Source organism: Dendropsophus ebraccatus, chromosome 2, assembly GCF_027789765.1.
Source record: "Dendropsophus ebraccatus isolate aDenEbr1 chromosome 2, aDenEbr1.pat, whole genome shotgun sequence".
Taxonomy (NCBI): Eukaryota; Metazoa; Chordata; class Amphibia; order Anura; family Hylidae; genus Dendropsophus; species Dendropsophus ebraccatus.
In genome coordinates, this window is record NC_091455.1 from 51328508 (window position 1) to 51344184 (window position 15677).

Below are 15677 nucleotides of genomic sequence, written 5' to 3' on the forward strand. Positions count from 1 at the left end.
CAACACCATGCCAACATGTTCCATAGTCCGAAGGTCACTCAAACATCTGGCCCCACAGTCTTGTTCTTTAAGGTTTGTCACTGGGCAGCATCTGTTTATGGATTCTTTCTCAACCCCTCTTTGATCACTTTGACAGCAAAAAGAAGCTTCTATCACCCTTGATGTGTTAGGATAAAAATATCAGGGTCATGAATCATTGTAAAACTGGTGTTAGATGTTGTCTCTTATAGTGTTATTTTCAGGCTCTTCGGATAAGATTATGGCCAGGAAACTCACAGACAATATATGATTTCTGTCTTATTGCGTGAAGAAGAGACACTAGATGAGTCAAGGGGGCAAAGTGAAATGTGGAGATGCTCGGAGAAATTCATTCTAATAGGTTTGCATGGAAAATAGAATTCACATGCTATTATTAGTATTTTGGTTGATGGACCGCCAATGAAAATGATCGGAAATACCTGGCTACCAATTGCAAGCTTTCGGTTAAAGAGAAGTTAGGTGATCATAGACAGAAATCTATGAGATCCATTCCATGAATTGCGATGATTTTTATGTTGCATCATACTGAGCTTAAACAGAAGAGAAAATGGATCTCCATCGCTTCTCGGCCTTTTGGCTAAGATCAAGTGTAGTATCTGTTCTTATCAGTTTAATATCTGATACGTCCCCTATCTGGGGACCATATATTAAATTGGATTGGATCCAATTATATTGGATTTTTAGAACAGGGAGATGGAAAAAGAGCTTGCTCTGTCGTCTCCAGGCATTGACCTGGTATTGCAGTGCCTCCAGGTTCAGTGCACCAAAAAAAAAAAAAAAAAAAAAATGGATCTCCATGGATTTCCCCATGCATCAGATTCACTATGATACACTATGAAGTCACAATAGTAGAATAAACTGATATTGGCTCTAGGGCTAGGGAGAGATACTCCAATTGGAAAAGGGAAAAAATCATTTGATTGAACAATTCAGAATCAAAAGCTATTAGCGTGAAAGTAATCCACACTATTGACTGATGGAAGGACTGTCATAAATAGAAACAGAGTAAAAAAAACAGTAGTTAAGAGTTTGAATGCAAGAGCCAACATCCAATCCTCAAAAAAATAAAAAATAAAGCAATAAGTAGATTAAATATCTCTAGTTGAAGACCATTCCACTTCTATATACTAGAACACTCAGTTCATAATGCTATTGTTAGGAACTTACTTTTCCATGTTTCCGAGGGATCATTTCCCTAGTCAAATGTCTTGAGTGCTGAGCCAATCAGGGCTCTGCCTTGGTGTCCAATCAAGAGTCTGGCCAGTGGGTTTAAGACAGGCTTTGTCAGTTAGTCAGGGCTCCACTGCCATCATTAAAGGGAAACAATCAGCAGGTTAGAAGAATTTTTATATTTTTAAAATTCAAAATGTTATTAAAATATGGAGATTGTATTGTAACACTTCATAATAAATTTATATAACTATATGTCTATGATAAAGAAATATGTATTTTACAAATCTATCAGGATCATATTAATCCTCTTATTCCTAAGATAGATGTTTATTAGCTCAATAAAGCCTACAATGGTGATGCATAGCTTATATAAACTGCCACTATATGGACTAGTACATTCCAAGTAAGCACTTATTATAACCATGTTAGCAGAGACCATGTGATTTGAGGTTTCCCAACTAGGTAGATACACAAAAGATAGATGGGGGACATTTATCACTGCTGTGCCCGTTGCATACTTCATGGAGAAGACACCCTTACTTACCTTAACCATGGTGACCATAAGCCTTAAGTCATCGTGGCAAGGTGGAAATGAGGCATGGTCTCCTACCACGTCTGATTTACCATGATTTACGCCTGATTTCAGGACCCACTCTATGGAAGGCACAAATCCTACTTACCGTCTTAATAAATGTCTGCTGATGTGTATAGATAGGTGCATATAAACAAACTTCTGCTCTGAACACAGTTATGTAAAAAAAGAATGTAGTTAACACATTCAGAAATGAGCGAAACAGTTTCATTTTGCTTGGTACGAAAACTGATCAGCGTTTAAATCCTGCGGGCTGGCAGAGGGTAGATACAGCCTGAGGACCACCTGGAAAATACTGCTTCCCTTATCTTTAAACATACACTACCGTTCAAAAGTTTGGGGTCACATTTAAATGTCATTATTTTTGATGGAAAAGCACTGTACTTTTCAATGAAGATAACTTTAAACTAGTCGTCCTAACTTTTAACAAATACACTCTATACATTGCTAATGTGGTAAATGACTATTCTAGCTGCAAATGTCAGTTTTTTGGTACAATATCTACATAGGTGTATAGAGGCCCATTTCCAGCAACTATCACTCCAGTGTTCTAATGGTACAATGTGTTTGCTCATTGGCTCACAAGGCTAATTGATGATTAGAAAACCCTTGTGCAATCATGTTCACACATCTGAAAACAGTCTAGCTCGTTACAGAAGCTACAAAACTGACCTTCCTTTGAGCAGATTGTGTTTCTGGAGCATCACAAAAGAGAACTTTCATCTGAAACTCGACAGTCTATTCTTGTTCTTAGAAATGAAGGCTATTCCATGCGAGAAATTGCTAAGAAATTGAAGATTTCTTACAACGGTATGTACTACTCCCTTCAGAGGACAGCACAAACAGGCTCTAACCAGAGTAGAAAAAGAAGTGGGAGGCCGCGTTCCACAACTAAGCAAGAAGATAAGCACATTAGAGTCTCTAGTTTGAGAAACAGACGCCTCACAGGTCCCCAACTGGCATCTTCATTAAATAGTACCCGCAAAACACCAGTGTCAACATCTACAGTGAAGAGACGGCTGCGGGATTTTGTGCTTCAGGGCAGAGTGGCAAAGAAAAAGCCATATTTGAGACTGGTCAATAAAAGAAAAAGATTATGATGGGCAAAAGAACACAGACATTGGACAGAGGAAGACCGGAAAAAAGTGTTGTGGACGGATGAATCCAAGTTTGAGGTGTTTGGATCACAAAGAAGAACGTTTGTGAGACGCAGAACAAATAAAAAGATGCTGGAAGAATGCCTGACACCATCTGTTAAGCATGGTGGAGGTAATGTGATGGTCTGGGGTTGCTTTGGTGCTGGTAAGGTGGGAGATTTGTACATGGTAAGGCTATGTTCACACTATGTAAGTTTCCGGCCGTAGCGCGTTCCGTGAATAAGCGTCCGGAGACTTACGTAGTTTGCGTATAAAGGAAAGTATACGAAGTACGGCTGCACAGTTCACACTACGTACGAACTTACGCCCGGATCGTACGCGTCGGCGTAAAAAATGAACCAGACCATTGTTTGCGGACGAAAATGCCGTAACTTACGCCTGTAGTGGTGATTTCTTCATTTTTGCAGCTTTTTGTGCCGATCCAAAAGGTTCTGTGGGGTGTCCGGGGCTAGGCGAAGATTTCCAAGTAAAAGACCGCTGTCAGATCGCTACGTAGGGCGCTCGGGAAGCGTAAGTAGACTTCGGGCGTAAGTTCGCGGTCCGTACGTAGCCGGCCGCAAGTAGCGTAAATCTCCGGCCGGAGTTTACCGCGTATATGTCCGGCCTCGAAAATATGCGGCCGGACATATACGCAGTGTGAACATAGCCTAAAAGGGATTCTGAATAAGGAAGGCTATCACTCAATTTTGCAACGCCATGCAATACCCAATGGACAGCGCTTGATTGCAGCCAATTTCATCCTACAACAAATGACCCTAAACACACCTCCAAATTGTGCAAGAACTATTTACAGCAGAAGCAGGCAGCTGGTATTCTATCGGTAATGGAGTGGCCAGCGCAGTCACCAGATCTGAACCCCATTGAGCTGTTGTGGGAGCAGCTTGACCGTATGGTACGCCAGAAGTGCCCATCCAACCAATCCAACTTGTGGGAGCTGCTTCTAGAAGCGTGGGGTGCAATTTCTCCAGCTTACCTCAGCAGATTAATAGCTAGAATGCCAAAGGTGTGCAATGCTGGAATTGCTGCAAAAGGTGGATTCTGGGACGGAAGCAAAGTTTGATGTAAAAACAATGTTATTTCAAATACAAGTCATTATTTCTAACCTTGTCAATGTCTTGACTCTATTTTCTATTCATTTCACAACGTATGGTGGTGAATAAGTGTGACTTTTTATGGAAAACACAAAATTGTTTGGGTGACCCCAAACTTTTGAACGGTGGTGTATAGCAGGAGACTTATCAAACTAGTGTAAAGTTGAACTGGCTCAGTTGCCCCTAGCAACCAATTAGATTCCACCTTTTAATTTCCAAAGAATCTGTGAGGGGAAAAAAAGTGGAAACTGATTGGTTGCTAGGCGCAACTGAGCCAGCTCTACTTTGATAAAAAAGTTTGATAAATCTACCCAATTGTCTGCAGGAAAAGTCATTACCCACCAGTCATGAGAACAGACATCCATTGTATTCCAAGTGAATGTCATGGAGGCATGCAGGCTCGGTTTCTGCACTATTGACTCTATTCAACTTATGAAGACATCTTAGTACAGTTCTTGGCTATCCTTGGAAGTCCTAGGTGGGTCACTTTTAATCTTTGGATAACCCATGTGCATTTTAGTTCATTAAAGGTTTGCACAAAGCACTTTGCATATCATACTGCGCTTGGAAGTGAGGTTCCATTTTACACAGGGGTAGAAAAGGGTATTTTGATGCATAGGGGGACATTTTTGGTCCCTAAAATTTAGTATGACAGCAGTGTCCTTTTATAAAATACATACCACCCACTTCTCACCATCCCTTTATACATGTCAATTTCCAATACTGGGCTAGCCTCTACTTTGATTGGTTACTGAATATAAAGACAATTAAAGGGTGTTTTTTTTTCCCTGTAAATCTCAACCATCTTCTAGGCTTTCACCACCTGCCCTTCTCCTGATCCTGGTTTCACAAAAGCAATGTTTCCAGTTAGAATCCTTTAGGCATAAAAAAAATCTCCACCTACCACCATTTTTTTGGGCCCCAATATTAATACAATAATATGTATTAATAACATGTCTATTACTCACGTAATTTAGAGCCTAAATATGTTTATGTGCCTTATGCCTTTGATGCACAGATATACTTGTAAATTTCCAGCAGTCAACTGTTGTATAATTACTCAAACTTTTTGTAGTTTTTGGCGTGAAGTTATTTTGCTTTTCATCACGTTTTTAGCTGCCAGCACAATTTTTAGATTCATTTAATTGTTGAATAGTCCAAAAAAAAGCATTGCTCACATAGAATAAACTTCACCCATGCTAACAGTTGTGAACATTGACAGGTATTGCTTCTGCTTATTTAGGTCTTGAAGGAGACAAACCTTTAGGGGTTCTGTATATCCTGACTAGAACTCAGACATGTTTAAATCTTACAATCGACTTCTCGAATCCTGGTGAGCTGTTTTGACATGTTCATAATAATTTTTTTTTGTTTTGCATTTGTCTCAATAAATTGACATTTACAAACCTAGGCATTGCCTACTTCTACATTGTCACTGCCTGTAATCTTTTGATTTGAAGTATTCTGCCAGTAAATATTTTTTTTTCTTTCTTCTGGGAAATCAAATTGAGCTTTAAATCAACTACATTTACTGAATGTCCATGCCAGGATTTGGAAACAAACACGTTTCCGTCTGACAAGTTACATTTTTTTTAGGCCTAGAGCAGACACTTTTGCTTTGCTAGTCAATCACGTTTACCAGTGAAGGCAGAACTTTTGTGTATTGGTAGCGTTGGCATGAGACAGTGCGGGGACTCTCTTGTGTACCCAATTAAAACTTTCCTGGTTGCGGAGAATATTTTAAAATGGCAATCATATACCCTCCGGATTGGAAAGGATTGTCAGCCAGAATTAAAAAAAAAAAAAAACTCGAAAATGCAAAGTACCATTGAGATAAATTATGATGCTGTATAATTTTCTGGACTGACTTGGATTAATGCTAATCCCAAAAAGGAGATTACTATTCTTCTAAATCCTGCTGCAGACATTGGCAGAATGCTTGTTCTCGTGTTTAGTAATATTTTTTGTGTAAATCATTCATCATGTAATGTTATGGTATAGAAACTACTGTTGAATGTCAGCTATATTAAACATTTTACATTTTTGTGTTATTTTGGAATATATATATATATTTTTTTTTTCCCCAAAACTGGTTAATTTCCATATGTCAAATAAGGATGAAGGGGGATGGGGGTTAAATACATTTTCAGTGTGTTAGACATATTTATTGCATTATGTGGCAGATGGTAGGATAAAAAAGTTATTTTTGCTAGAAGATACAAGTGTCAGAATTATTTTTGCTCCTTGTGAATCTTCTTTATAGAACGTACTGTCAAATGTATCAGTGTTTGAGGCATTGACCCCAAATGCACCAATGCATTGTGATAGTCACATAATTCTTGTGTAACTTGACAGGAACCTTTACTGGTAGACAGAGTCATGTAAATATACTCTACACAATGCACCTCAAATATTTACGGGTAAAGGGGTACTCCAAAAAGTAAAATTTGTAAAATTAAAAAACTAAATTAATTGATATAATAAAGTTATAATACTTTGTAATATAACTTTATTAAAGCAAATGCCTACTTTTTTATTTATATACTTTTATATATTAAGTGGCTACAGTAAGGAGCGACACAGGCCTCTCTGCTGCTACTTTTACTGCATTAGCATATACCATACACAGGTAACTCTGTATTAATAGTGCTGTGTGTCAGTGGCAGCATTTGATAAGAGGTGGGGAGCAGTGACCAGGGCTTGGACAGCCCTGCAGTTCCTAACACAAATGGTGGAAGCAAAGAGGCCTGTGTTTCCCCTCAATGCTGCCAGTCAACATATAAACATATAATAGCATATAAAAGTTAATTTAATGTTTTATTTTAAGCCATGTATAATTTTTTTAAAATTAATGTATAGTCTCTGCAGTACCCCTTTACCTCATTAACTCAACATGATGCTTTGTGACTGCAAATCCATGAAGACATTGCAATTGTTAAAGGAGTATTCCCTCCAAAATCCTTTTTACACTATGTAATAGCCCACCAATAGCTTTGCATATTGACCAAAGCAAGTTATCATGTGTTTTGAGCGGTTTTGGTGCTTTTTTATCAGACTCACCCTATGGATGCAAAAAAGGAGATTAACAGCATCTACTCCGACACCCTCCTTCCTTCTGGTCTCCACCTTCTGTGTTGGGGATTATATGTCTCCCCTCTCTCAATGGGCTGGTTTAGCAATAATAACCCTCCCCACTTAAGATGCCTGACCCACTGACATCATCTTCAGTGTGTCTGCCTCCAATAATCTGAACTCTGGCTCCCTCCCTGCGTGGTTTCTTTCCCTTGTGGCTCCCTCCCCATGAGGCTCATTCCCCATGCGGCTTCCTCCCCATGTGGCTCCCTCCCTGTGCATCTTCTTCCCCATGTGACTCTCTCCTCCTGTCACTCTCTTCCCGTGTGGCTTTTCCCCGCTGTGGTTCCCTCCCTATGCGTCTTCTCCCATGTGCAGCTGCTCCCTCCCCATGCGTCTTCTTCCTCATATGGCACCATCCCCATGTGGCTCTCTCCCCTTGTGGTTCCCTCCCCCTGTGGCTTGTTCCCCTTGCAGCTCCCTCCCCGTGAATCTTCTTCCTATTGTGTCTCTCTCCCCCTGCGGCTCCCTCCCCATGCAGCTTCTTCCCTTGCAGCTTCCTTCCCATGTGGCTCCCTCCCTGTGCATCTTCTTCCCCATGTGACTCTCTCCTCCTGTCACTCTCTTCCCGTGTGGCTTTTCCCCGCTGTGGTTCCCTCCCTATGCGTCTTCTCCCATGTGCAGCTGCTCCCTCCCCATGCGTCTTCTTCCTCATATGGCACCATCCCCATGTGGCTCTCTCCCCTTGTGGTTCCCTCCCCCTGTGGCTTGTTCCCCTTGCAGCTCCCTCCCCGTGAATCTTCTTCCTATTGTGTCTGTCTCCCCCTGCGGCTCCCTCCCCATGCAGCTTCTTCCCTTGCAGCTTCCTTCCCATGTTGCTCTTTCCTCATTCAGCTCTCTTCCTGTGCAACTCCCTCCCCATGCGTCTCCCTCCCCATGTGTCTTTTTTCTCATGCGGCTTCTTTCCCAAGTGGCTTTCTCCCCTGGCTTTCCCCTTCCTCCGGGTGAGGAGGTGTTGCATGAGTATAGCCAGAATGTGTTGCAGGAGTAATTCCAGGAGGTGTTGTAGGAGTAATGCCAGGAGGTGTTGTAGGATTATTGGCAGAAGTATTTTATAATGAATTCACTAATTACTATTGTCAGGAATTGGTCCACTCTGTCAGAGCTGTGCTCTTTCAGTTGCAGCTTCAGTACATAGTCCTGTCTTTGCTATGCAAGGTGGTAACAGCCAGCAGTGGTCAGGAAAAAAAGGGACCTGGGAAAGAGAATCGACCAATCAGGGAGAAGCAATGCAAGATAGATTGGCGCCATTCTGGATAAAGACCGACTTTTAGAAAGACATGTAACTCTGGAATGGCAGCAGCTAAAAAAACAGGAAATTGGTGTTTTGGTGTTTTTCTGTCTGTATAGTTCATATGGCCACAGAAAACCCTGTCATTGCACACCGTGGAGCGAGCGGCTCCGGACGCTGGCTCCATAGTGTGTAGTGGAGAGTTCTGATGCGGGCGCGCACGGATGCACCTGCATCAGAACTCTGCGGCCCTAAAGATCTCTGATCTTTTAAAAAATCAGCCGTTCTGTGACCCGGCCGGGTCATGGAACGGCCAGTCTCTTACGCAGTCTGCCCATGGCCTAAAAGTAGAAGTCCAATGTGATGTTTAGTATATAGCTTGTCTCCTAGAGTTACAACCTGTAGTTAAATGCTAATTAGGTTGAGTAGTGGGATGAAATAGGAAGGATGGGAACTAGGAGCTAATGCGTGAGGCTCAGCAGTACGGGAGCACAATATGAAGTGCACAATAGGCAGGAAAGCATCTTCTTCAGCATATGGCAGAAGAACAGCCTAGAGTTGATGTCAGCAATGCATTTAGTCTTCAACCCATATGGGCTGCTGCTGCCATGTCTATTCTTGGTGCAAAGAGAAGGAGCAAAAATGTGACAAAAAAGATACTAATATATATTTATGATGCAATATATTAGTGTTTTTACATTGCTTTGTGTGTAATAACCCTGCAGCCTTCTTTAATGTGTTTCATCTGAACTCTGGAACACCCCTTATTGGATACTTTATTCCAGAAACAGTGCCACTCTTGTCCTTAGTTTGGGTGTGGTTTTGCAGCTCAATTCCATAATTGAGCTTAAAGGGGTTATGCAGGGAGCAGAAGACAGCTGAAGCCTTCTGCTCCCCGGAATTCACCTCCTGTAAACCTTCATCTAGGAGGGAATGCTTATATACCAATCATCCAAATCACTGGATTGTCCCTTTTTAGTGCCTTTTTGTTGATCCTTTAAACCCATTTCCAGCAAACAAATGCCCAACAAATGTAATACTATATCATGTCTGAATAGTGTAGCTGGCAGCCAGGATAGCATGCCAGTGGCTCCTCTTCAGTAATGATAGATGGTGCCTCCCAGGAAACCAGGAAACACTTGTTATATGTGGATACAGCAAGGGGAACACAATTTATTACTCAAGTCCCCCAAGTTCTGTAACCATAGAGATACATTGGTTGACACAAGAGTTGTATACAAAAAAACAAATTTTATCAAGATTTTTTTTAGATTTGTTTCACTTTTAATTTTAGATATGGTAAGACATTAGAAATACACGCAAGGGTCTTCATCAACTATTTTGGAAAATATTAATGGTTGTATGAGTAAAGCACAGTTTGTCTGGCTTTGTCTTGCTCTGGTTAGCTCCTAAATCTTATTTCTTGTGCGCTTACTCATTATGCTAGGGGAAAATATATCAATTACTTAAAAAAAACTTACATCTCCTGGCCACTTTGCAGCATAGAAACAAAATTATTATTGCTCTTCTAACAGCTCTCAGAGTGATCTCTAAACTGAGGATGGAGAAGGTGGAGAATCTAAAACTTACTAAATCATCATTATATTCTGTGTGCTTTAAAATGTATTTAAAATCTTGCAGTTTAGTGAATATGGGTTAGCCCTTTAAGGATGCCGCTGACTTTTGTTTTCATCTTTGCCTCACCACATTATGTCAGTCATGCTTTTTATTATTAGTTCTAGACTTTTAAGACATCTCGTATATGTAAACTAGCAATAAATATGTATGGGGAGGACAGGGACAACTGTTTGTCTGTCGATTATTGAAGGTATATGGCCACCTTTATATTCAAAGAAGCACAGATCAGCTTCATGTGGTCATATGTAGAATATGGAGACCCTTAACTGAGTGCCCCATGAAGAGATGACTAAACTGAGTCATAAAATATATTTAATATAATGCAAAAAATATAATACAAGACACTTTATAAGGTAACAAAAGAAGGCGTTGACCTTAGAACAGACATTAGATCATTGGTAAAAATTAGGCCCACAAAGTAAAGCATAGAAGCTTTAGAAACAGAGACTTTGGCGGGTTTCCAACAGTTGACACCTGCATTGATCAGCTGTTTTTCACTTGACATCTGGATGTAGCATCCAGGGTGGTCATCAGCACCCAGCAAACCTGGGCAAGTGCCAAGGCCTCCTGTTCCTGGGCCCTCCTAATCAGCACTTACAGTTAAATGCAACACTCTGATTGGCAGAACAAACACCTCTGTGGCCACAGGCAGCAGTATACATGAGTCTGCTCCCTTCCCCAGCGTGAAAGCCAGGTAATTATGTTTTTTTTATTATTATTATTTGTTTTTTACAGAAGGGGATGCCTACATGTGGGTTACTACCTACTGTGGGGGTGGTTAACTACTGGGGATGACAACCTATAGAGGGGATACTACCTGGAGGATACCACCTACTGGAAGGAATACCTATGAAGGGTAGATACATGGTTGATGCTACCTACTGGAGGGGCTACTGGCTCTGCACATTATTTACATCCAGGTGCCATGGTTGTGCTGAACAGTCAATCAGCAGGGGTATCAGATGTTGGTACTCTATTTATCAGATATTGCTAACTTTTCATGAGGATAGGTCATCAGTTTCATTTACCTTGAACACCTCCTTAACTTTTTTTTTACTTTAATGTATTTTAATGTTTGCATGTGTTTATTATGACAAAAGCCACTCTTACAAGAAATCCCTAGAGTATTACTCCTTGGTCTGTCACTATACACTTTCAGCCATGGTGTGTACCTCCCATAGTCAATGACTAGGATCAGAGCGTTGGTGGTGGGCAGTGGGTGTAGATCTCTGATATCAGGAGCATGGCTTCTCTGCTCAAGAGAGCACTGTACCATAGTAGTATGGAGCTGTACACTAATTCATAGCTGCCAGAGTTCTCCATTTAAGGCATGTTGCAGAAATGTATTTTTAGCAACAAAAAATAATGACTTGCCTTTCAAATACTATCCCTATACTACCGGTTCTCTGGTCTCCTGTTGGTTATTGTTGTTTGTTTTGAATCTTTGCGGTCCTTTTTATTGCATGGAGCTTTAATTACACATTTTAGATTTCTTACTTTTAGTGACACTCTGGCAGTTCAATAATATTTTATAAACCTACTGAACTTGTATTATTATATATTTAGAGCTGTATATTGATTTTTTTGCAGGTTCTGCTCATGATCCCATTAGACTTCCTCCCTATGCTGTAGTTTTCTCCCTCAGCCTATAAACATATAGAGAAGTTAACTGGCTTCCAATTAATTTGTTCAAGTGTGTTTTAGATTATTTAAGTCCCCAATGAGATTATGGGCCCACCTGGGATAGTTATGAGTGGTAATTATTTCTATATACTGTCTTGGAATATGATTGGACAATATAAGCAACTAGAAATAAATTTGTAAAGAAACAAATAAATCCATAAATAAATAGATCATTTATTGAATAATAATGATTTTACTACTATGTTTGGTACAACATTAAACATACATACATTGTGTAAAAGATAACCGGTGATTCCCCAGATAAGCTCCATAGTGGCTCTGCTGCTTTTCCTTTGATGTGACCTAATTTATAATTAGCTCATGTTAGTTGTATTGATGGCTCATTTATGTTGTTGATGTGTCATCTCACACAGTGTAAGACTACGTAAGCCTCAGTCGGAAGGATTGTAAGCCCAGGCATTTTTTTTGATAAATCTTTAGTAATATGGCTTTACTGATTTATGAGAATCTCTCTTTTTATGGAATATACATGAAATGGTACTTTCCTTTGGGAGGCATAGATTGATGCTATGACATGGTGTTTTACGGTGTCGAGCTTATCAGTTTTGAGTTAACCATGTCTGATGCAAACGATGACCCTTCCGTCTCCATGATTTGAGTCCACAGACTCTGAGCATTAAGTTAATTTTCCCCTGGATTTCTGAGCTGCGTCCTCCTTACCCCGCGGGAACACTGTGAAGTATACAGGTTTTGACCGAATGACAGAGCATAGAGGGTGAAATTAGATGCATTAAATTAGAATATGACAAAAAAGCCTATCTAAATATCTGTCACAATTTTACCTTTTGTCCAAACCAGCAACCAGTAATGAGCCCATTGCTGAAGCTTGGTAGCCAAATGGAAAGTGGAGGAGAAATAACTTTGATGAGCTGTGACTTGTGATGGTTTAGATTCTTCAGTTGCATTGTTTGATACTGATATTACTTTATGGGATTTTATGTATATATATTAGTTTATTCTATGCTAATCATCAAATTCATTTCAATAGAAAATTGTCAAATTTAATATTTGTGTATTATAAAAATTTCTCAATGCTATACGTTGAATAAAGTCAAGGATTCATTCGAGAAAGATACATGCACCACATAAAGACCTCGTTTTTTTTTGGAATTCAACGGAAAACAAAGAGTTAACGTAATGCCATCAATTTCTGTGCAGTGCATGATAGTAGTAGTAAGCTGGTTATCTCCTGATCTTTGATTACATCCTGGCTAGTAAATATCTTGTGATTAATCAAAATGGCTTGTTCTGCATGTAGTGTAAGTCACCTTCACAGATGGGATGTATTCCGTTTGAATATTTGTATTAATCCTGTCTAAAATAGACATGCTCTTTGTTACTGACTTTAAATCGGATTGTACCGGCTAAACAGCTGTAATAAGAAAAAAAAAATGGAATTTCAGCCTCCGAATATGACAGAAGACCTACATACTGAAACATGTCATTCGTAATGCTGTGCTTCTGTGCTTGGTTTCAATAATTCCTGCAATAGAGTAGTGTATACAGTGAGATCAACCTATGTACAGTGTTGCTGCATGAGATCGATGGAACATCCCTTATTAAGGAGATACACTTCTGTGAATCCCAATTATCTAAATCCATTATAATTGCCTTATCATGACATGCAGTTTCCTTTGACATGCTAAAAGCTTGGCTGCCAGGAGCACAGGCTGTGATGTGGCATGAAAACACAAATATCACTGGGAAAAAGGTTACATGGCGTTCTGCCTCTGTCCCAGTTCTGCAAAATCAAAAAAACAAAACAAAAAAAAAAAAAATATGTATAGCTTGAATTAGAGTACAAGATGTAAATACTTCTATATTACAAACAAATAAACATGCTATTAGTTATAAGTATTTATTCTATTATTATTTAAGGTAATCAATAATCAATGCTATTAGTTATAAATATTCATTCTATTATTATTTAAGGTAATCAATGTATATATACATATTAATAATAATTATAATAAAACTCAAATCTTTTCTCATTAAGGAAAGAAGGAGAACCCCCTTTGGAAAATGGATGGATCCCGTTCTTAGGTTTGGCTTACCGGTTCAGTAGAGATCCTTTAAAATTTCTGATCTCTCAGCAAGAGAAACATGGGGACATCTTTACAGTCTACCTCGCAGGTAAGAATTATTATATGAATGACATCAGATGTAAAATTAAATTTACGTAGGCATAAATATATTTTACCTTGACTGTACTGGATAAAACATATCAACTCGAAATAGATATTTCTGATGCTGAAAGACAGTGAAAGAGAATGAGAAATATGTGCAAACTGCAATGTTATTTGTTGTTTACTGGTTAATAAATTAAATTTTACATTTGATATTGACATTTATATTGATGATTATTGAATTTTATAACTAAGATTACAGTAATGCAATTGACTGTGTGTGTGTGCGTGTGTGTGTGTACCATTGTGTATATATAGAAAATTTGAAAATGTATTTAAATCACTGATAAAATATAAAAATTTTATTTTGTCCTCAAAAATTGTTCAACAAGAAAGTAATCTTGAGCCTTTAAAAAAAAATTCTTTTTTTTAGCTATTTTAGCATCATCTCAAGTACTTTGAAAGTAAAAAGTCTGGGATCTTTATCATAGGTTGAGTATCATAGGCTCCTAATTTGTCTGACAGATTTAAAAAAGTCGAGATATTTTAAAGATGAAACGTTGACAATATCATACTATTTAGTTTGCTTATATATTTCTTGAGCGGTTTCCTTCGAAATGCCGGTCCTGTCAACATTTTCGATCAATAGTTATTGTTTTAATTATGAATCTGTAAAGTAGTTCATTTGGAAAAAGTAGAGCGATGCGTAGAGGTCCTGGCATCACCCCATACCGGTGATACGATTTTGCTGATTGTACTTTCCAATGGGATGAGCAAATGATTGTCATTGTGAGAAGTCTCAAGGGACATGGATGTCATCTTAATAAAGAAATTAAAAAGCACATCTTTCCATGAGAAACAATGTAAATTCCTGACCTGTCGTGGAAAATAGTTCTCTAATTGGTTTTGTGTGGTGGTGCAGCAGAATCATTTTCCCCAGACGTCATCCCCGCGAAGCACTACTGTACATCATTGTCAACCGTTCACTGAAATCTTCCTAATAAGAGACCGATTACGTAAATTTGATAGGCCTAAAAGAACGAGCGAGGTATAGTATATGATAGTATCTCCAGAGACATTATTTTGTATAAGGATCAAGACAAAGTAGACAGCTCTAAATATCTTCGGGGATCTTACAGAGTCTTGCATCTTGTCCTTTGTAGAAATGACACAGCGCATATGGGTTTTTTGGAATGAAGTATTTCAGCTTAGATTAGCTTGGACGACTCTTTCCTAGTAATGGTCTTTCATAGATAGACTAGAGTGGATGGCCAGCAAGGTACCTGAGAAGCGTTTAATCCTACCAGTCTGGAACATTTTTAACCCTAATTGGTGTTTTTGTAACAAATGAAGCAGAAAGTTATTGTGTTGCTTTCCTTTTGGTTGCTTCTCGGCACAGCAGGGTGACAACAAGAATCACAGCAAACCACAAGCCTTTTGTGACTGGTCTAAGCTCTATAATAATGATTGCAACATAGATATTATCAAAAGATAGATATGATTTTATGCCAACTCAAAACCTTTCCTCCTAAAATTGCACGTTTTCATTACATAATAATATTAATAAGTAGTAGAAAGTGAATATTTATGCCATAATACACAAAAAAATTGAATGAGAGTTTAAGCTTAAGACCAGACGGATTACATTAGTGCTTTGTGTTAATGTTCATTTTGGGTTGAAGTTGGCATTGTATAAAATATTACAAAGTACTTTTATGTTCTTTCTGTCTTCCATTCTGGTGGCTCTCTTTGATTTTGTTAACCAAGCAACAATGTAAAAAAAAATTTGTGTGG

At 38.9% G+C, this 15677-nt stretch overlaps 1 protein-coding gene and 1 pseudogene across 2 annotated transcripts in view; both read left to right on the plus strand.

The window, feature by feature from the left end:
• The window catches only part of CYP7B1 (cytochrome P450 family 7 subfamily B member 1), a 151938-nt gene that overhangs the window by 65996 nt on the left and 70265 nt on the right, over nucleotides 1-15677 (plus strand). For both annotated transcript variants that reach the window (XM_069957535.1, XM_069957536.1), the window contains exon 2: nucleotides 13754-13890. In XM_069957535.1, coding sequence (XP_069813636.1) covers nucleotides 13754-13890 — 137 coding nt within the window. The remainder of the gene's footprint in view (nucleotides 1-13753; nucleotides 13891-15677) is intronic.
• On the plus strand, nucleotides 597-808 carry LOC138785089 (U2 spliceosomal RNA; annotated as a pseudogene).